General features: G+C 42.9%; 2 protein-coding genes across 2 annotated transcripts in view; one reads left to right on the top strand and one right to left on the bottom strand.

The window, feature by feature from the left end:
• Window positions 1–178: 178 nt before the first annotated feature.
• On the bottom strand, window positions 179–12,648 carry ndufa13 (NADH:ubiquinone oxidoreductase subunit A13). The gene is made up of 5 exons (XM_033046819.1): window positions 12,512–12,648; window positions 8,420–8,498; window positions 4,129–4,200; window positions 1,648–1,717; window positions 179–412 (listed from the first exon to the last, which is right to left on the bottom strand). The coding sequence occupies exons 1-5, from the start codon at window positions 12,603–12,605 to the stop codon at window positions 293–295; spliced, it is 435 nt and encodes a 144-aa protein (XP_032902710.1). The 5' UTR covers window positions 12,606–12,648; the 3' UTR covers window positions 179–292.
• Window positions 12,649–15,088: 2,440 nt separating this feature from the next.
• mau2 (MAU2 sister chromatid cohesion factor) overlaps window positions 15,089–22,382 on the top strand; it is a 47,431-nt gene continuing 40,137 nt past the window's right edge. Inside the window, exon 1 of the mRNA XM_033046817.1 lies at window positions 15,089–15,399. Within this exon, the coding sequence (XP_032902708.1) occupies window positions 15,100–15,399 (300 nt within the window). The 5' untranslated portion in view covers window positions 15,089–15,099. The remainder of the gene's footprint in view (window positions 15,400–22,382) is intronic.

The following is a 22,382-nucleotide window of genomic DNA, read 5'->3' as shown; positions in this document are numbered from 1 at the left end:
GGCATGTTTAACACAGATGTTGTGGGCCAAAGGGCTTGTGCTGTACTGTTCTATGTACTTGATAACAGAGTGCAAAAGTACTTCACTGGGTGTAAAGCAGTTCTGAGCTTGTGAAGGGCATAACTCTTTCCTAACTTTAGACTTGTGAAACTGATTCTTAAAATAAAAACGCAACCTCCCAAATATACACGTTTTATTAACAATATTACACTCGGAACAGATTTTACACAGGGAATCGGCTACAGACAAAGGCCGAATCCCTGGTTGAGGTCCCGCTCTCCTCTCACCATGCTCACACATACCACTGGAACCCATACTTCTCACGGACGTACTCTTCCCGAGGTCGGAGGTTAAACAGTTCCTCCACTGGGGGATGGAGCCACCGATTGGAGTGGTAAACGCTCTCGCCCACCTGCAATGAGAGATGCTGTTAAACCACTGCTGCAATCAAGCACATCTCCCCATAGTCACTCCCAATTTAAATGTAGACACAAGAGAGTGCAGATGCTGGAATCTTGAGCAAAACAAAGTGCTGGAGTAACTCGGCGGGTCAGGCAGTATATGTGGAAAGAATGGATGGATGATGTTTGAGGTTGGCACCATTCTTCAATGTGAAGATTCCACTCCACCAAAGCCACTTTGGAACTCTGGTACTGGGGAGACTTATGGTGCAAATAAATTCACAGAATATTCCCAGGGTTTAACTGGTAAAATAAGACCATAGATTGCATCTTATTATTATAATTAAAATGTTAACGGGGGTGGTATGCAAAAACCATTTCCCTAGGTGAGGGAACCTCGAGAAAGAGGCAGTCATCAAACTGGAGTTGGAACAAAGTAAAGCCATGGAATTCTCTCAGTCACTCAGCTGTGATGAGGGAGATTGAGATGATTGGAGAGTACGGGTGCCCTGTGGTTTGTATCAGAGGCAGGTGAATGGATATGCCTCTGACCCCAGCTGTAATCTAACAATGGTGGAGTGAGCCAGAGGGTCTGTCTGCCTGCAAGGATGCAAGTTATGTTATGAACCCCGTGAGTCTGTCCACTGGTTCATTCAATTCTCAGAGAGGTGATGGCAAAGTGCAATTGACTCCCAACCTACCAATGTGATTGTCCCTTTACACTCCAACCCAACCTTAACACAAACCAGTACAGCATCTGTACAACATTGCCTGTAATCCCTCCCCAACATTGTGTGCCTTTCTTTGTTCTAAACCAGCATCTGAAGTTCCTTGTTATTGCTGTTGGCCCAAGCTCTCTAGGGACCAGATGAGAGCCACTTGCCCTTACTTTATCTGTACAGCAGATGGGCAGAAGATGCAGCAACCTTGGCAGGTCCAAGGATCAGGCTAACATGTTACCCCACCCAGAGTGTAATGCCCCTGCCCCACTTAGGAAACCTGAACGGAAACCTCTGGAGACTTTGCGCCCCACCCAAGGTTTCCGTGCGGTTCCCGGAGGTTGCAGGTGGTTGCCGGAGGTTGTAGATAGTGGAAGCAGGTAGGGAGACTGACAAAAACCTCCGGAAACCGCACGGAAACCTTGGGTGGGGCGCAAAGTCTCCAGAGGTTTCCGTTCAGGTTTCCTAAGTAGGACAGGGGCATTAGTATCACAAAATAAGTAAAGACATGAACCGGGCAGGTTTACCTTCCAGTCTGGAACATCCTTCATAATTTTTGCTTCCTCCTCGAGGTTCTCCCTCAGTAAACGAAGAAACCTGCAAAGGGAGGCGTCAAAGAAACGAATGACAAAATTACAGTGAGGAAGGACTTATTTACAGATATGTGCTTGTAATTTATTTTCATCTGGAGGTTGAAAGGTCATTCTGAAATATGGAGCCCTCAATGGAACCTGGGAAATTCATAGTTCAGAAATCCACACCTGCTCTCTGAACAAACCCAGTGCCCTCTGATAGCTCTCTCTTTTCACTTTGACGAATTTTCCCCCCTTAAAATACTGAACAGTCTCAACCTCAACCAATCCCTCACAGCATTTGTTATTCGTTCATGCCCATCCTCACATTAATCTAGGGTTTTTAAGTGATAACCTTCCAAAAAGAACTAATTCTTCACCCTGTCATAAGCACTTCATCAATTAAAAAACGTAACCAGTCTTCTTGCGGCCTTCCATGTAACTTAAGCCTCCCCCCCGCCCCGTTCCCTCACACAGCTTTACTCACTGTAAAGACTTGCACCTACACTGCTTTCCAGACAACTCCCTAAGATCAGGCAGCACAGTGATTATTACTTGGTTAGCATCCAAATGTTCAGATCATTGATCCAGAGACGCATTCAAATCTTTTAACAGAAGCAATATTTAAACTTCAGTAATTAAATCTGAATAATTGAAATACCAGCGTTTACAAGAAATACTGCCATCCATTTGGAAGTCCCAACTCAGCAACGTGATTCTGCCTTTATAGTGCCCTCCATAATGTTCGGGACAAAGACTCATCATTTATTTATTTGCCTCTGTATTCCACAATTTGAGATTCGTAATAGAAACAAATCACATGTGGTTAAAGTGCACATTGTCAGATTTTATTAAAGGCCATTTTTATACATTTTGGTCTCACCATGTAGAAATTACAGCTATGTTTATACATATTATAAACATACTTAAAAGAGCAACCACAGTTCTGGAAAAAGGTCTTGCGGACAGATGAGACGAAGATTAACTTAGATCAGAGTAATGGCAAGAGCAAAGTATGGAGGAGAGAAGGAACTGCCCAAGATCAAAAGCTTACCACCTCATCTGTGAAACAGTGGTGGGGGTGTTATGGCCTGGACATGTATGGCTGCTGAAGGTACTGGCTCACTTGATAGTAGCATAATGAATTCTGAAGTGTATAGACACACCCTATCTGCTCAAGTTCAAACAAATGCCTCAAAACTCATTGTCCAGCAGTTCATTCTACAGCAAGACAATGATCCCAAACATACTGCTAAAGCATCAAATAAAATGTTCAAAGCTAAAAATTGGTCAATTATTGAGTGGCCAAGTCAATCACCCGATCTGAACCCAATTGAGCATGTCTTTTATATGCTGAAGAGAAAACTGAAGGTGACTAGCCCCCAAAACAAGCATAAGCTAAAGAGGGCTGCAATACAGGCCTGGCAGAGCATCACCAGAGAAGACACCCAGCAACTGGTGATGTCCATGAATCACAGACTTCAAGCAGTCATTGCATCCAAAGGATATTCAACAAAATATTAAACATGACTTCTTTCATTTACATTACATTGCTGTGTCTCACACATGGTGCCCTGAAATGGGGGGACTATGTATAAACACTTCTGTAATTTCTACATGGTGAAACCAAAATGTATAGATATGGCCTTTATTAAAATCTGATAATGTGCACTTTAACCACATGTGATTTCTTCCTATTACAAATCTCAAATTGTGGAGTACAGAGGCAATAAATAAATGATGGGTCTTTGCCCCAAACATTATGGAGGGCACTGTAGCTGCCTCAGTTCTGGCGCAAGTGAGGACAGACAATAAATGCCAACGATGCCTGCATTCTGTGAATGGAATAAAGACGCAGCATACAATTGGCACACAGCAAAGTGCCTGAACAAACTGACAATCACCTGAGTGTTGTCACCTGGCCAGGACTTGTCTAATTCTTTTCAGTCACTGCTTTTACATTTACCTTCGAAGGAACGTGTGAAGGCATGGATGAAGCCGTGGAATAGGCTTTTTGTCCATTGTTTCATCCACTGCTTTGGGCTTCAGTTATTGCACTAAAGTTTCTGGAAGAAACTGGAATCAATGACCTCCTGATTTGGAGACTAGAGCTCTGGTTGTAATGTCCAAAATTACCAAGCTATGTCAGATTAAATAGCAGAGGCTTGAGAGGTAAACAGACTACATCTTAATTCTTGTGCTCAAATGCAAGATTTACAAGTGTGCAGCCTCTGACTGTTGCTCATCCCATGTATAGCGTATGAACGAAAAAGGCTTGAATAAACATTTTACATCCCGCAATTCTCCAAATTCACACTTTAGCCCTGACCTTGTGTTTGTGTAATATTTTGGTTTTGCTGCTTTGGAGATCTGACTGCATACTAACTCGCTCTATCTTGTGACAATACTTCTCTGCAACAGAGCCCCCCAACTTGCCTCCTGTCCTGTTCAGCATGCAGCAGAGGTAGCAAGGCTACACGGGCTTCGAGGTCTTCAATTTGGAGCCGTCTGTGGGGAAAGAAAAAATTATCATATTAAATGGGAAATCTGTAAACAAAGCTTATTGCACAGGTCTGCAAAGGAGATGAACTAAAACGGATTAATGGAAGCATCAAATTAGCTACCATATGGTACAAACATTGGTAAAGAATAATGAAAGGTGTAGATAGAGTTAATGTGGGGAGGATGTTTCCAGTAATGGGAGAATCTAGGACCAGAGGGCACAGCTTCAGAATAAAAGGAATTACCTTTAGAATGGAGATGGGGAAGACTTTTTTAAAAAGAGGCTGGTGAATCAGTGGAACCCATTGCCACAGATGGCACATTGGTGGGTTTGGACACTCAAATGGATGGTGGAGACTGAGTCGTTCTTACACACATGGAGACCAAGTCATTGAGTATTTTTAAAGCAGAGATTGAAACGTTCTTAATTTGTAACGGAGCCAAAGGTTATGGGGAGAAGGCAGGAGAATGCGGTTGAGAGGGAAATCATCCACAATTGAATCGCGGAGCAGACTTAATGGGCTGAATGGCCTAATTCTGTTCCTATGTCTTATTTTTCACACAGAGTTGTGAGCCTGTGGACTTATCTGCCTGAGAGGGAGGTGGAGGCCGGGTTTCTGGATACTGTCAAGAGAGAGCTAGATAGGGTTCTTAAAGGTAGCAGAGTCAGAGGATATGGGGAGAAGGCAGGAACGGGGTACTGGTTGTGGATGATCAGCCATGATCACATTGAATGGCGGTGCTGGCTCGAATGGCCGAATGGCCTACTCCTGCACCTATTATTAGCACAGCTTCCAAGTTTGCTGATACTCTCAGAGTAAAGAAGAGGATATAAAAGGCTTCAGCATGATTATGGACAATTGTGTGAGCAAGAGTATAGCGGGTGAAATACTTTGGGGGAAAATGAGATCCAACACTTTGCACAAAACAGTGGGGCAGATTTGTAAAATGGTGACAGATTAGGTAAGGTTGATGCTCACAGGAACCTTGTGCACAAATTATTGAAAGTTAACACACAGGTGACAGGGTCAAACGGACATTAGCCTACACTACCAGATGATTTAAACTAGTAAATTATATAATTATATATTGGGCTTGGGGAAGACTGCATCCAGTTACCCTTGGTCTTTCCATAACAGAGATACTTGCTACAGACATCTTTAGTCTCGAGAGTTCAGAAGAAGCACAAAATCCTTCAAAGGCTCAACAAGATGGATGCAGGGGATGTCTCCCCAGTAGAGGAATATAGAACAAAGGGGTTAGAAAATAAGTAGGTCGTGTAGGACTGAGGGAAAGAATATCTTCAGAGCAGTTCATCTTCACAATTCCCTAGTCAGGAGACGATCACTAATTTTGTTGAAGATATTCATGGAATAAAGGGAATTGGAGAGTGTTGGAACATCTTAATGACACAGGAGGTTGTTTGGTTCATCAGATCCAAGCTAACTCCCCGGGGCAATCTCATTAGTCCCATATCCCCTTCCTTATTTCCATGCATCCATACAACTTACACTTTCTCAATCTTCCCTTTCATTCTATTAGTCATTATCAACACCAAGGAGCAAAGTACAGTTGAGAATTATCAGCCCGTCTTTTGAAAGAGGAAACTGGAGCTCCCAGAGCCAGCTCATGCGGAGCTGAATCTGAAGCTTTGTCTCGATCCTGATGAATGGTTGAGAAGATTCAAAGGCATCCCCTTACTTACGTCTTGTTAATGCATAGGTAGCTGTTCTGCTGATCTCCACCAGAGGGCAGAACATCGCTGTGTCACTGACTAGAGAGTGCTCAATGAATGGACAGCCCAGAAACAAATGTCCAGAGGGTTTTTAGAGGTTTGAATTCTCAGCATTTTACAACAGAGGACTTTCAAGTTTTATTTTTGGTATTGGCGATATTAATTTATTGTACTTTTGTTTGTTCTATGTTATGTATGTGTATTGTGCTTGCAGGCCTGTTAAAACTGCTGCAAGTAAGAATGTCATTGTTCTGTGTTCAGTGATAATTAAAGACCTGACATTCACATCACCTCTGCTTCCACCACCCCCTTCCCCGTCCCACTCTATTTCTGGCAACGCATTCTAGATCACAATAACTTGCTGCATTTAAAAAGAACACTCTTCCTCTGCCTCGTGTAGGAAGCAACTGCCAATGCTGGTTTAAACCAAAGATAGACAGAACAAGCTGGAGTTACACAGCAGCTCAGACAGCATCTCTGGAGAAAAGGAATTTGTTATATATCTCTGCATCACCGCCTATAATCTCTCGTTTGCCTTCCCCATGACTCTGTCTGAAGCATCTCGACCCGAAGCTTCACCTAGAGATGCTGTCTGACCCGCTGTGTTACTCCAGCTTTGTGTCTAGCTGCCTCTAAGGCTTTTTTGTCCATTTTCTAAGAAGGTTTAGCAAAATTGCCAATTATATAGCACATAATTCAGCAACTTAATCTTTCCTGAGAAGGAGGATGCTTTATGGATTTCGGAGGTATTCCATGTACTGGATTTTACAAGGCAAAAAGCGCACAATGTTACAGATTATCTGAACTTCATCTCTGCGATTCAGGTGTTCACCATCTGAACACAACACCTTGAGCCGTCCGAATGCAGCCAGTAGGAACTCGGTATCTCTGACGGTGAGGGAATCACTGTTGGAATACTAATCGTATTATTGTTTGACACATCATTCTCTCAAATTGAAACAAGTAATGCTCACAGATTGCAATATATTCACTAACAAAACCAAACAATCTTTCTCTTTCCAAATGCTTGTGTTGTCAATGTCAAGGACAAGAGGCCATAGCTTTAAGGAGATTGGGACGAACTTTAAAGAAGATTTGCAAGGCAGGATTTTTTAGTGGAGTGGTGTTGCTTGGAACGCTCTGCCAGGGATGATGGTGGACGCAGATACGATAGTGGCTTTTAAGAGGCTTTTACAGTGCCCTCCATGATGTTTGAGACAAAGACCCATCATTTATTTATTCACCATGTAGAAATTACAGCTGTGTTTATACATAGTCTCCCCATTTCAGGGCACCATAATGTTTGGGACACAGCAATGTCTTGGAAAATGAAAGTAGTCATGTTTAGTATTTTGTTGCATATCCTTTGCATGCAATGACTGCTTGAAGTCTGTGATTCATGGACATCACCTGTTGCTGGGTGTCTTCTCTGGTGATGCTCTGCCAGGCCTGTATTGCAGCCATATTTAGCTTATGCTTGTTTTGGGGGCTAGTCCCCTTCAGTTTTCTCTTCAGCATATGAAGGCATGCTCAATTTGGTTCAGATTTGGTGACTGACTTGGCCACTCAGTATTTACTATTTTTTAGCTTTGAAAAACTCCTTTGTTGCTTTAGTAGTATGTTTGGGATCATTGGCTTGCTGTAGCATGAACCGCTGGCCAATGCGTTTTGAGGCATTTGTTTGAACTTTAGCAGATAGGATGTGTCTGTACAGTTCAGAATTCATTATGCTACTACCATCAGCACTTGTATCAACAATGATGATAAGTGAGCCAGTACCTTCAACAGCCGTATATCCCCAGGCCATAACACCCCCACCACTGTGTTTCACAGATGAGATGGTATGCTTTGGATCTTGGGCAGTTCCTTCTCTCCTCCATACTTTGCTCTTGCCATCACTCTGATATAAGTTAATCTTCGTCTCATCTGTCCACAAGACATTTTTCCAGAACTGTGGTTGCTCTAAATACTTATTGGCAAAGTGATAATGTGCACTTTAACCACATGTGATTATTTTCTATTTCAAATCTCAAATTGTGGAGAACAGAGGCAAAAAAATAAATTATGGGTCTTTGTCTCAAACATTATGGAGGGCACTGTGTGCACATGGATAGGCAAAATATCAAAGGATGTGAATCATGAGCAGGCAGATGAGATTGGTTTAACTTGGCATCGTGTTTTTCACAGACATTGTGGGCTGAAGGGCCTGTTCCTGTGTGGTACTATTCTATGTTATTCCGGAATTTGTTTTCAAAGTAATGCGTGTTCCAGGACAGTGGCTGATCGTCAAACTGCACAGAACAAAAGATCAAACCTGGGTCTTCCCTTCAGTGGAGAGCCATTCTAAATCCGTCCCATAGATATTATGGAATACAGTGGTAAAGAAAACACCCGAGAATGAAACGTCAAACTGTTTTAATTAAACTGAGAAGTCACATGCCCGGAGTTATGGAATCGGGTGAGCTGGGATAGCGGGGAAAGGAGACATACCGCCGCTCTCTGTTCCACTTGAAGAGCCTCCAGTAGCCAAACATTAAAATTCCGATTCCAATCCCAAACATGCTGTAACCTACAAACACAAACATAAATGTCTTGTCATTTCTTGCTAAAAATACGTCATGCCTCTGTACAAAGGTGAACCAAAACATTTCTTCTACTTTGTTTAAGAAGGAACTGCAGATGCTGGAAAATCGAAGGTACACAAAAATGCTGGAGAAACTCATTTCCTCTACTTAATCAGCCTACTGTTTGCGATTGGGGTGTTAGAATTTACCGCTCCTGTGGGTGTGATAGTACATCCTCAGGTCAGAGGCTACTTCAGATTTAGAAATCGTGAAGAAGCAAAGAACTGGAGAACTCGGGGCAGCACAGTGGTGCAGCTGGTAGACCTGCTGTCTCACTGCACCAAAGAACTGGGTTCAATCCTGACCTTGGGTACTGCCAACAAGATGTTTGCACATACCCATGACCGTGGGAGATTCCCAAAGGCCTGCGGGTTTGTAGGTCAATTAGGCTCTGTTAGTGGCTCCTAGAAGTGTAGGGTGTGCATGAAAAAATGGGATAACATCGAAGGAGTGTGAACATGTGATCTATGTGTAATGTGGACTCGGCAGGCCAAAGTGCTTGTTTCCATACTGAGTCTTTCAATCAGTCAGGTCAGCAGGATCTGTGGAGGGAAATGGACAGATTACATTTCAGATTGGGACCTTTCTTGACTCTGAAGAAGGGTCCTGACCTGAAATGTTGTCTGTCCATTCCCTCCACAGATGTTGCCTAACCCATTGAGTAAATCCAGCAATTTGTATTTTGTTCAAGATTCCAGCATCTGCAGTATCCCATCTGCTTTAATAATCACCCACCTTGCTGCTGGATTGGAGGTAGAAATACGGCACCAATATAGGCAAAGATGATAAGCTTTTGTTTCTAGAGAGACATCCATGAATGACTGTCTGTCCAATAATTTCACAGCTATTGTTATTGGTGGCAGAAAAAAACACAAAGTGCTGGAGTAACTCAGCGAGTCAGGGTGCATCTCTGGAGTACATGGATAGATTATGTTTCGGGTCAGGACTCTTCTTCAGGCTGATTAGAGTGGGGGGAGAAAACTGTAACAGAGCTGGGGATGGGACAAAGCCTGGCAAGTGATAGGTGGATAGAGGTAAAGGGGATTTGATAGACAAATGATTGGACAAAAGCGAGAGATGAAATGACCAAAAGGGTGAGATAGGAGATAAATTAAATTTCTTTATTTATATAAATTTTCTTTATTTATATAGCACATTTTTAGTCAACTTGCATTGACCCCAAAGTGCTTCACATAATTACATTCACACACAGGCAAAGGTGGGTGAAGTGTCTTGCCCAAGGACACACACAGGCAAAGGTGGGTGAAGTGTCTTGCCCAAGGACACATCGACAGTATGCACTCCAAGCGGGATTCGAACCAGCTACCTTCCGGTTGCCAGCCGAACACTTAGCCCATTGTGCCATCTGTCGTCCCATAAGAGTATGAATTGTGAAAACAGAGGGAAAGTCCGGGGGGGGGAACTGAGCATACATTCAGGTGGGACGAAGGAGAGGGAGGGAGGTTTGCATATACAGCATCGAAACAGTACAACCTCATAGGCTCTGAACTACAATAGAACACGAACACACACACGAACACACACACACTCGTGTCATCCTGCTTTCAAATCCATCCCTACACCAGGGGCAATTCAGAGTCCAATTAATCTACAAACCCACACATCTTTGGGAAGTGGTTGGAAACCGGAACACCAAGATGAAACCCACACGGTCACAGGGAGAACATTAAACTCCACATGGACAGCACCCGAGATCAGGATCGAACCCAGGTCTCTAGATCTACCAGTACAGTGTATTACCGTGTCACATTGTTTGTTGTTGTCAATTCTCCCTAAAATTCAATATTCATACTGTTAGATTCTAAGTTAGCCAAGTGGAATATGCAGTTCTGTTCCTCCAGTTTGCATGTGGCCCCACTGGCAATGGAGGCAGCCCAGCATAGAAAGGGGTCAGTAGGGGAAGGGAAATCAAAATGGTTAGATTACTGATGGCAGTTCCAGCCCCTTACCTTCAGTCCCAGCTCCCACACTCCCTCCCCCTCTAAAGACTAGAAAAAGTAGTAAACACTGCCCATTCCATCATCGGCTCTGACCTCCCTTCCATCGAGGGGATCTATCACAGTCGCTGCCTAAAAAAGGTTGGCAGTGTCATCAAGGACCCACACTCATCTCCCCGCTACCTTCAGGTAGAAGGTACAGGTGCCTGAAGACTGCAACGACCAGGTTCAGGAATAGCTACTTCTGAACATTAATAGCCCATTATCTGTTTATTTGCACTATCAGTTTATTTATTCATGTGTGTATATATTTATATAATGGTATATGGACACACTGATCTGTTCTGTAGTCATGCCTACTATGTTCTGTTGTGCTGAAGCAAAGCAAGAATTTCATTGTCCTATCAGGGACACATGACAATAAACTCTCTTGAATCTTCTACTCTTCCCCCACTGTCCTTCTCCCTCCCCCTTCCACCCCTCCTTCAATCCGTCCGTTCGTTTCCCCCCCCCCCTTCCCCCCTTCCCTCCACTCGGTGCGGCCGTATGGAGGTGCAAATGCAGTATGAAGAGTAACTGTGAGGCTTTGTCTCGAGAGGCATTGGTGCTGCTGTGTTTCTTAGGCCATTTAGGCAATTTTATTCCCCCTCTCAACCCCATTCTCCTGCCCCATAACCTTTGACACCCTTATTAATCAAGAACCTATCAACCTCCGCTTTAAAAATACCCAAAGACCTCTGGCCTCTGTGGCAATGAATTCCATAGATTAACCAGCCTCTGGCTATGTAGAATCCTCCTCATCTCCTTTCTAAAGATACATTCTTTTATTCTGAGGCTGTGCCCTCCGGTCCCACACTCTCCCACTATGGAAACATTCTCTCCATATTCACTCCATACAGGCCTTTCATCATTCGTCGTCGTCCCCCCACCCACCCCCATCCCATCCTTTTAAACTCCACTGAGTACAGGCCCAGAACCATCAAACATTCATCATACATTAACCCAATAATCGGCAGCACATCTCTCCTCAGATAAGGAGCCCAAAACTGCTCACAACACTCCAAATGCAGTCTGACCAAAGAAGGTTGTTTGCGGGCAAAGGAACGTCTGAAAAGTGGGATGCTTTTAAAGGGCAACATAGGCGGGTGAAAGGAAGCTTGAATGACGAGAAAATTAGGCTCCGCTCAAAAAAAAGGAGGAAACATGTGATGGGTACAGGCAGCTGGGATCAAGTGTGTCCTTGGAGGAGATTCAGGAAGTGAGGAGCATACTTAAGAAGGAAATCAGGAAGGCAAAAAGGCAGCAGGAGATAGCTGTAGCAGATAATATTAAAGAAAATCCCAAGAGATTTTATGTACATTAAGGGAAAGAGGGTGACGAGAGAGAATATCACGCATCAGAAACCAAAGTGGTCATCTCTGTGTGGTGCCGAACGAGGTGGGCAAGTTCCTCAATGAGTATTTATCCTTTATTCTTACCGTGGAGAAATATATAAATTCTGGGAAACTTTGGTCAGTTAAGGGAGATGTCTTGCTGACAGTCCATATTACTGTTGAGGAGGTGCAGATCGTCCTAAGGTGCATGAGGTTAGATAAATCCCCTGGGCCAAATCAGATATATCCGAGGACAATGTGGGAGGATAGTTGAGGAAAGTACTGTAACAACATGTAAAAGACATTTGGACAGGTACAAGGATACGAAATGTTTCTTGAGAAATATGTGCCAAACGTGGACGGGTAGGACTAGTGTAGATGGGGCATCTTGAGAAGGACCTTATTCTAATTACTGACATAAAACAGAAGGCACTCATTGAAACCAATGCGTAAAAGATCGGTGAACAGTAAGAAATAACCATTTAAATGTATTATCTTGGTCGGTTTAGGCAAGTGGGGCCGAAGGGCCTGTTTCAGTGACTCTATGACCTTCGTCTCCCAAATTGTCAGTGCTTTGCCGACATCGCAGGTCTCCGAGCGGCGGTAGTCCTCGCCCTCCCGCCTTACCTGAGGGGCCTCTACGGGGGATGTTCCGCTTGTAATCCACGGGCCCATAGCCCCCGGGAGGTGGCAGGTCCTGCCTCACCTTGATGGCCGCCATCTCCCCCCCCGCCGGATTCCACTTCCGGGCCTGATGTGCAACCAAGCTTAGCTATCCGGAAGTCCTGCCCCCCCCGTCGACAGTTGCTAAGCGGGCTGTCAATCAGGTGCTGCCAGCAGGTTAGTGTGCAACTGGAGCAGGAATTGAGTTCAACCTTTCTGGTCTTGTATTGTTCACTGATTCTTGCTCCATTTGCAAACCATTTCATCCTGTTGACCATAAAATTGTTTCCTTGACAATCATGTTATGGAAACACAAATTTTGGAGAATGGATAAATAAATGTGTGATAAACCAAGTTCTGGTGAACAATATTTCATCCTTTCCCTAATTCATGTCAATGGCTCTGGAAACTATCTTCACTGAAATTCCCATCCACTTTCACTTTGAAAGCTTTTATTGATTCTGTTTCCGCCACATTGAATGGCGGTGCTGGCTCGAAGGGCCGAATAGCCTACTCCTGCACCTATTGTCTATTGTCTATTGTTTTCACACTCTGATCAAGATTTTGCATTCAAAAATTCTTACTGTTCACAGATCCAAGGATCTTCTACACACTGGTTTCAATTAGTACCTTCTGTTCTCAACTGAGGTCATTCTCAAGATGCTCCATCTCCACGCCTCATGATTTTATACACCTCTACAAAATCACTTCGCATCCTCCTGCACAGCAAGAAATAACGTCTTAGCCTGCCCAACCTCTCCCTATAGCTTAGCCCCTCAAGTCATGGCAATATAATTGTGAATCTTCTCTGCACTCTTTCCAACTTTACTGCCTTAATTGTTTTATTATTGTGGTGAGGTTCTACAAATAATGATTAATAATATAAAAATATATGGAATAGGTGGAACCACAAGGAACAGCAGATGTGTGATCTAACGTAGAAATACAAAGTGCAAGAGTAACAAAATGGGTCAGTCAGCATCTCTAGAGGACATGGATGAATAATGATTTGGGTCAGGACTCTTCTTCAGACTCAATATATAGATTAAGTGTTCTGTGTTTTACTTGTCCTCAGTATGTGGCTGAAAGTGGTGAGTATCCTGGGAATGCAGTAAGTCTGTGAAGTATTCCTGTGATGGTGCACGATATTCAGGATGCAAAAAAAAAACAGTAGCAGAAGTAGACGCTGTAACTGTCGAGGCTACTTCACCACTCATAAAAAAACACGTGTGATCGGAACCATCACGCTCTTGAACACTGCACAAAACTAATCATAACCCTACCTCAGCAACTATAATCTACAATGAACTTTGTTTTGGTTGCACTATGGATGCAGGTTGTGCACTATTATCGTCTGGTAAACTGGTAGTGTTGATTATTACCTTCTTGTATTGTTAATTATCGTAGACTTATTTGCGTATTATTGAGTTAATAGCTGTCGTAAAGCTGTAGCAAGGAAGAATGTCATTGTCTGTTGCCTGTACGTACAACAATTAAACACTGTTGACTCTTAATTTTATGTCATGCCCAATTCCTGCAATTCTTGATTGTCTTTAGTCCAAAATATAGTCTTGCGAGACCTTCTACGTACCCTAAGACACCCTCCTTCCTCATAACACCTATTTCCTTCGCTCCATAGATGCTGCTGCACCCGCTGAGTTTCTCCAGCATTTTTGTGTACCTTCTCCTTCCTCATAATATGTACCGTTACCCACTTTCATTATGCTGTGGCCATTCATCCTATCTACACCGCTCGTGATTTTATAAACCTCTATAAGGTTACCCCTCATAACTCAAGCCTAGTAACATATTTGTGAACAATTTTTTGCACCCTCTCCAGCTTATGTATACAGAACAAGTATAGGTGACATTGTGGGTACACAAAATTGCTGGGGAAACTCAGCGGGTGCAGCAGCATCTATGGAGCGAAGGAAATAGGCGACGTTTCGGGCCGAAACCCTTCTTCAGACTAGGTGACATTGTGGGTCAGGACTAAGTTTTTACAAACTGATGTTTTGGAACATCCATTCATGATATTATTCTTTATCAGGCAAGACCAACCGATCCCACATGTCCTGCTAGAACTGTGGGAACTGTGCACAATATCAATAAGACACAGTTGGAGAGGTTTAGAGGGAAATGGTGGGACTAGTGTAGATGGAACATCTTGGTCGCCATGGGCAACTTAGGCCAATGGGCCTGTTACTGTGCCGGAAGACTCTATGACTATTTTGAACTTTGTATCTTTTCTTTTGCTCTACGTATTGCACTTTAGTTTGGCTTGAGTGTATTTATGCATAGTGTGTTCTAATTAGCATGCATGCATGCAAACAAAGCTTTACACTATACCTTGTTGCAGGTACCAATCATAAACCTAATCCTGCATCATAACCCTACCCCATGCACAGCAGCAGTGCAGCCATGGGTTGGTTGCACCCACGTTGACCTCAGGTGCTGCTCCGCATGACGTCACCGGGATCCCAGGCCCCGCCCCCGGGTCCACTCTCGGACCGGCCCCACCTCTCGCGATGTTTGTCGCGGATGCGGGTAAGATGGCGGCGGTTGGCGCTAGCGGCCCTCAGCAGCAGCAACCCCAGGCGCAGCCGCAGCCTCAGCCCCCGCAGCAGCAGCCTCAGTACACAGATGCCTGGTATCTGGCCCTTCTCGGCTTTGCCGAGAACTTCCGGACGGCCAGCCCGCCCAAGATCAAGCTGTGCGTGCACTGCCTGCAGGCCATCTTCCAGTTCAAGCCGTCGCAGCGCATCGAGGCCCGCACCCACCTCCAGCTGGGCAGCGTCTTGTACCACCACACCAAGAACACGGACCAGGCCCGTTCGCATCTCGAGAAGGCGGTGAGGAGGCAGTCGGTGGAGCGGAGGGGGTGGCATCATAGTGGGATCTAGGAGCTCAGGGTGACGATGACAAGGAGAGGTTCCTGCCTATCACCCCCTTTGCCCCCTGTCCCAACGCTCACTCTGCCCCCTTTCCCGCTCCCCCGTTTGCCCCTTCAGCCCACCCCTTCCTCTGCCCAGACCTGGCACTTTCTTCACCATCCTACTCCTCTCTGCCCCTTTCCTCTCCCTCTCTTGATTTTCTACCACCTTGCTCTCCCTCCCTCAGCACTCTGCTCTCTCCCGTTTTCCCTCCCCAGGCAGTTTTACCCTTCCCTCAGACATCCCTGTTATTGTCATAAAAATGGGTATCCTTTCCCAATTGAGAAATAGAAGTTGTTTTTTTCCCTATCCTTATTCAATGTAGAGGAGTAATGAAGGAAAGTTTCACAGGTCTTGTATTATGTCAATGTGATTCAGCCAAACATTTACTCATCAGGATGCAGTTTTGGCTGTACACCAAAAATTGCAAGATTGTGTAAATAGCCACGAGATAAATGATCAATGATTTTGAATTTAGCAGTGTTGTTAGAATTTGTATTGATCGGAGTGTTGAGTCAGTTATTGGGTTAAGAAAGATTTTTTTAAAAGTGAAAGGCCTGAAGGAATATTTTTAATCACTCCAACCCAACCTTGCCACTGTTGTTGAACAAATCATAGGTAATCAGGAGTCAGTACAGGAGGGAGATCGACAATCCGGTTGTGATGCCAGAACAATAATCTTGGTCTCAACGTTAGCAAGACCAAGGAGTTGTTCATTTCAGGAAGGGAAAGCAGAAACACCATGTGCTATCCTTTGTCAACAGGACAGCGATGGAGAGTGTCAACAGTTTGAAGTATCTGGTTGTACATAAGTGATCTGTCTTGAGCACAGCACATTGATGCAATTCCTCTGCTTAGATGTTTGAGAAAATTTGGCATGTTTCTAAATACTCTGTACAAGTGTACATCTTGTATATGTGTACGGTAGAGCCCATACTGACTGGTTGCATCAGGCCCTGGTTCACAATTTGAACATTCAAATATAGAGGATGGAGAAAGTGGTGGTCACTGTTCATGGTCACTGACCTCCCCACCATCGGAGGAATCCATAGAGGACGCTGCCTCAAGAAGGCATCTAATTAATCAAACATCGACACCATCCTGGCCACACTCTCTGCTTGCTGCTACTATTGTGAAGAAGATACAAGAGTGTGAGTATTGTTACCTCTAGGTGCAAGAACAGCTTCTTCCCTTCAAGCATTGAATTCTTGAATCGCCCTGGACAGCCCTAATTGCAACCTTGTATCAGCAACCGGCATAACCATTCCACTACTACACTCAACATACATTGTTATGCTCTATGTACTTTGGTTTTTGTACTATTATGGTCTGTTGCACTGAGAACTGATAATTTATTATATATTTATCATTGTTGTGTCTAATGTGCAACAAGTAGGAATTTTATTGTTCTGGTTCATGTCTGGTGCAGATAGCAAATAAACTCTCTCACCTGGGAAAAGAGACAGTAGATTGGCAGTCTGTTCAGGAACTAACATCCCTGAAACACATATGTTAAATGGTGAGTATTCTGTATTGAAGAGAGATGTGTGATCAGATCAAGGCAGGGTAAAACAAGTTTTAAAATCTGGTCTATTTTGATAGTTTACCTTAAGCATAGGTCCATGTGTTTGTGTCTCCACTATTGAAGGTGTAAAAATGACTCCCTTTGATGTCTGTTTGATAATGCCTGCGTAGTGAGACATTTTTCACCTGCATTTGTAAACGTGCAATTTGCATTGGAGGACAGACATAAAATGTAACTGCCCATGAGAGTATATGGGTTAGGAGTTCCCTCAAGTTATCACCTTCAGAAGTATAATTGAATATTTGTGATCATTTGGAAAGTGGTCAGAATGGAGCTGGAGAAATTGATTTTTGTTTTGCTGAAATGCCAGCAAATGCCTCCATGTTACATGTCTCAGTCATAGAGTTTTACAGCACAGAATCTGGCCTTTCTGCCCAAATGCTTACCTGAGCTTGGGCAATTTGCATGCAATTGGCCCTTATCGCTCTAAACTTCTTATCCATGTACCGGTTTAAATGTCTTTTAAACATTGTAATAGTACTTGCATCTAGCAATTCCTCTGGCAGTTCATTCCATATGAATGAATGAATAAATATATTGGTCAAGTATGTACACATACAAGGAATTTGCCTTGGTGCTCCGCTTGCAAGTAACAACATGACATAGTAAACCATTAAGAATAAAACATTAAAACATTAAGAATAAAACATTATAGTTTAAACATGTGAATGAAATAAAATACCAGAGCACAAGGAAGCTACAGACTTTTGGTTATTGAGTAGAACTACTGCTCGTGGAAAAAATGAGTTTTTATGTCTGGCTGTGACGGCTTTGACGGTCCGGAGTCGCCTTGCAGAGGGATGTGCTTCAAAGAGTTTGTGGCCAGGGTGAGAGAGGTCAGAGATGATCTTACCCGCTCGCTTCCTGGCCCTTGCAGTGCACAGTTCGTCAATTGGGGGGGGGGGGGAAGGTTGCAGCCAAGAACCTTTTCAGCTAATCAAATGATTCGCTGAGACCTCTGGCTGTCATGCTTGGATATATTCCATAGATCCACTTCCCCCTGTGTAGAAAAACCTGCTTCTGGAGTCCCCTTTCAATCCTTCCCCTCACACCTGTGCCCTCTAGTTTTAGACTAACCAATCCTGGGAAAAAGACTGATCATTCACCTTATCTATACCTGTCATGATGTTATGTACTTCTGTAAGGTCACCCCTCAACCTTCTATGCCCAGGGAAAACAACACCAGCTTACTCAAACTATCTGTCCAGGCAACATAATTGTAAATCTTTTTCATATCCTTTCCAGCTTGATAAATGCTGGCGAACTGGACACAACACTCCAATTACCGTCTCATCAATATATTTGTGTAGTTGTAACATGACATCCCATCTCTTGTGCTCAGTGCCCTGACTGATGAAGCCAAGCATGCCAAACACCTCCTTCTGTACCGTATCTACCTGTGAAGTATCTTATAAGTATGTTCTTGTACCCCTATGTGTCTCTGTTCTACAATACTCTCCAGGGCCTGCCGGTTATTCAATGTCCTGCCCTGCTTTAACTTCCCTAATGTATTCCATCAGCCATTCTTTGTCACCTTTTCTGTTTGATCTAGATCCAGTTATACTCTTAGATAATCTTCATCACTCTCCACAATACCACCAGCTTTTGTGTCGCCTGCAAATTTGCTAATCGTACCACATTCATTCTCATCCAAATAGTTAGTATAAGAAGACGATAACAAGGGACCAATCTCTGTCCTTTACTGTCAGTTAGTTTGAGGTTAGGGTTTGTTGTAAATGCTTTGGTGACAGCTATTCTTTGGTGGTAGTAATAGGACCACCACCAGTTTATCTGCATTCTGGCCTGATCAGGGGAGGAGGAGAAATAGGAGAATCCTATGCAGTCCATATTGGATATATTGGGACAGCATCTTAATTTAATGTCCTGTACTGAGTAAATAAATTATGTATTTCCACTGTACTTTCTCCAAAACGAGCGGGCAGGTCCCAAGTTTAATGTTTCTCCTTTTAACTATTGTTTTCTCGGTCAATGTGGCACTCCTTTAATGCTATGTTGGAGGTGATGGCCTGGGTTAGGTGCTGGAATCAGGGCTATTTCCTGATTTGGGATTAATGGTAGAAAACTGAAAAAGAATCGAAGGCATGATTTAGATAATTAGTGAGTGCACAGGCCAAGGCACTGTTAAGCTAATCCTATGGTAGGTTTGAACAATCCAGAAAAATATATAGAGAAAATACTAGTGCTCATTTTTTGTTGTGATTTGGGTGATGGAGGGAAGTTGGCATATTTTAAGAGAACTGAGAAAAACACTCATGGTAAAATTAAGTATATGTTTTTTGCCTTTGTCTTCTGTCCCGACTGTGTCACCCAGTATCACTAGGGATGTGGTCTGGCCGTTTCTTTCCAGTATTTTCTCGCATATGTGAGAATGGAGGAAGGAGATGGCAAATATTCCATTTATTGTGACAAAAGCAAGCTCTTCCCATTCTGAGCACAACTATGTGGAATTCTACGTTGATTAAATGTGAACCAACAGCCCACAGTGCACTGGTTATAAACACTAGCAATTATTCACTATTGCCCAGATTTATTTTAATTCTCTTGCTAGATATTAGAATTTCTTGGTGGTTCTGTTTTAGAACATAAAACAGTACAGCACATGAACAGACCCTTCGGTCCACAATGTCTGTGTCAAACATGATGCCAAGATCAACTCTTATATGCCTGCACATAATCTATATCCCTCCCTTCCCTGCATATCCATGTGCCTATCCAAATGTTTCTTAAATGGCACTGTCATATCTGCCTCCACTACCACCCCCGGCAATGTGTTCCAGGCCTCTATGGGTAAAAAAAACACTTGTCATGCACATCTTCTTTAAATTCTACTCCTCTCACTTTAAACCTATGCCCTTTAGTATTTAATATTTCCATCCTGGGGAAAAAAAGTTCTGACACTATTTATGCCTCTCATTATTTTATATACATCTTTCAGGTCTCCCATCAACCTCTGATATTTCTGAGAAAACAATCAAAATCTGTCCAACCTCTCCTTGTAGCTAATATCCTCTAATCGAGACATCAACTGGTAATTAAATGTCTCTCTACTATAGCACGCCTACATTTTTCTGTGAATTGCATATCAAAACATTTTTATTTGATATACCTGGAAACTGAATTCCTATGTGATATTTTCATTAAAATTTAACATCCTCATATTTTTATGTCTGTCATTTTGAAAATGGATAAATGATGAGGCGTTTTATTTGAAAAGCATTTATCAATAATCTGTTTTGTTTTGTGAAAAATAATGATTAGAACCATCTATTTAGCTCGTTCTGCCTGTACACGTACATTGACTTCAGAAATAGTTGCTCAATCGCGTGTTTTTTACATGAGTCCTTTCATATTGTTAGCTGCTTACACCAAAGAGATATGTGTGACAATGTGTCACAGATCTTGAACGTTCTTGTATCTGTTGCTTTTATGCTCAGTTCTTTATCAGTTCCCTGGTTCTATAGTTACCAGGGAAGTAAAGTAAAATTGATGTAGTGTACAACTGTTTGTATGCTAAGGTTAAGGACCAAACTTGCTTTGTCTAGCCTAGTGATCACAAATTTTTAAGCCATCCGACTGGAATTTTTTATGTGACTCGTGTTTCAGTGGTGAACCTATTCAAATTTGTTGATCTCTGTCATCTGAAGTAGTTTCGGTCTTGTAAGATTATTGTGATTTGAGTTTACTGTCGTCCTATGTGGTTTTTGCATGCTTGCAGTTTGCAATTTGTGGTCTTTGGTCTTGCATAAAGTTGGGCATTTGTTCTCTCCTGGGATTTGCAATCGGGCAAGATAATTCACTATATAAAGGATATTAAGTGATGTTTCAGAATATCCATTCAGAGTGCAATTCTTTATTAACCAAGGCCACTACTGTTCTCCTGCTAGAACTGCGCACAATTTCTTAGACCATAGTTGGAGCACCGCATGCAGTTCCTACAGTATTGTTCAGTTCTGTGCAATTCACCACAGTAGTCTCAGTGCTAGAGTAAATCAACAGGTCCATGTTCTCCAGGGATGCTGTCTGACCTGCAAAGTTTCTCTGGCACTAATGTCCTTTTGTGTGTTAACATCTGCAGTTCCTGGTTTCTACAAGCTATAAGAAATGGTTGGAAAAACTTGGATTATTTTCTCTAGAATGTCAGAGGGTGACATGCTAGAGGATTATAAAATTATGAGCGACATCGATAGGATAGACAGTCATCCTATCCTATTTGTGGCCAGGGTAGAATTGTCAAATACGAGAGAGCCTAGATGTGCATGGCAAGTATATTTCACAGAGTGCACTGCCAGTGGAGATTGTGCAAGGAAATATAATAGCAGCATTTAAGGCATTTAGACAAGCATATGAACAGGCAGGGAATGGAGGGATATGGGCCATATGCAGGCAGATGGGCAGTTTAAATTTGGCGCCATGTTTGACACAGATTTTTGGCAGAAGATCCTGCTCTATGTCCATTTATTTAATGGCTCACCAAACCACTTCAAGAAAGGTGAGGAATAGGCAATTAAATCTAATTTTACCAGTGAAACCGAAGTCCTGAAAAATTAATAAAAAATACAAGCTTGCTGTAATTGCGTACGTGTGCATCACGCACTTACAGATGTGGAATAATATTGGATTCTGAAATGGTCCTTCTTGGGGAAAACATTAACATTGTCTTTCCAAGTCCATGTTATACCTAACAGTATATTGGGGGTGAGGGGAGAATGTTAAACTTGCTTTCGGAAATATGTTTAAACTAAGCCGGAATGCTGTTGAACAAATACCAAATTATGTAGCAGTTTCAAATAGTTCAGGTTAATATGACATATTCCATGTCCTGCACTGGTGCCATGGTTGTTTTTTGACAACTGTCACGTGTTGCTTTCCAGTCAGCTGCTTTTGGACCTGCTGTGACCTGTGTGTTCATTTTACAGAATAATCTTCTGGGGAAAAGGTAACTTGTTCTATGGACTGCATCCTTGTCCCTAGTAAAGTATTTTTTAATGAATAGAAACTGCCGATGCTGGTTAACAAAAACAGACACCAAGTAATGGAGTAACTCAGCGGGACTTACTCCAGCACTTTGGCTTTTTTAACATGTAGTTTACTTTTAGGCAATATGGTTGGGTTTTTTTTTAGTCTGCGTTGTGTGAAAACCTTGGTGGGTTCTGTCCTTGAACCAAACAGTCCATGTATTCGTGGAGTCATACAGCAAGGAAATACACCCTTCAGCCCAACTCGTCCATGTCAGCCAAGATGTCCCATCTAAACTAGTCCCATTTGCCTGACTTTGGCTCGCTAAACCATTCCTATC

The sequence above is a fragment of the Amblyraja radiata genome, chromosome 29 (genome assembly GCF_010909765.2).
Source record: "Amblyraja radiata isolate CabotCenter1 chromosome 29, sAmbRad1.1.pri, whole genome shotgun sequence".
NCBI lineage: Eukaryota > Metazoa > Chordata > Chondrichthyes > Rajiformes > Rajidae > Amblyraja > Amblyraja radiata.
This window is presented reverse-complemented; position numbering and strand designations above follow the sequence as displayed.

What these genes read in the sequence shown, in the direction of transcription:
- ndufa13 (XM_033046819.1), bottom strand. Translation starts at nt 12,605, where the DNA reads ATGGCGGCCATCAAGGTGAGGCAGGACCTGCCACCTCCCGGGGGCTAT. An exon ending in AAGTGGAACAGAGAGCGGCG is followed by an intron (nt 4,201 to 8,419) that starts GTATGTCTCCTT and finishes CTTTCCCCACAG; the next exon opens with ACGGCTCCAAATTGAAGACC. An exon ending in AGGATGTTCCAGACTGGAAG is followed by an intron (nt 413 to 1,647) that starts GTAAACCTGCCC and finishes CTCTCATTGCAG; the next exon opens with GTGGGCGAGAGCGTTTACCA.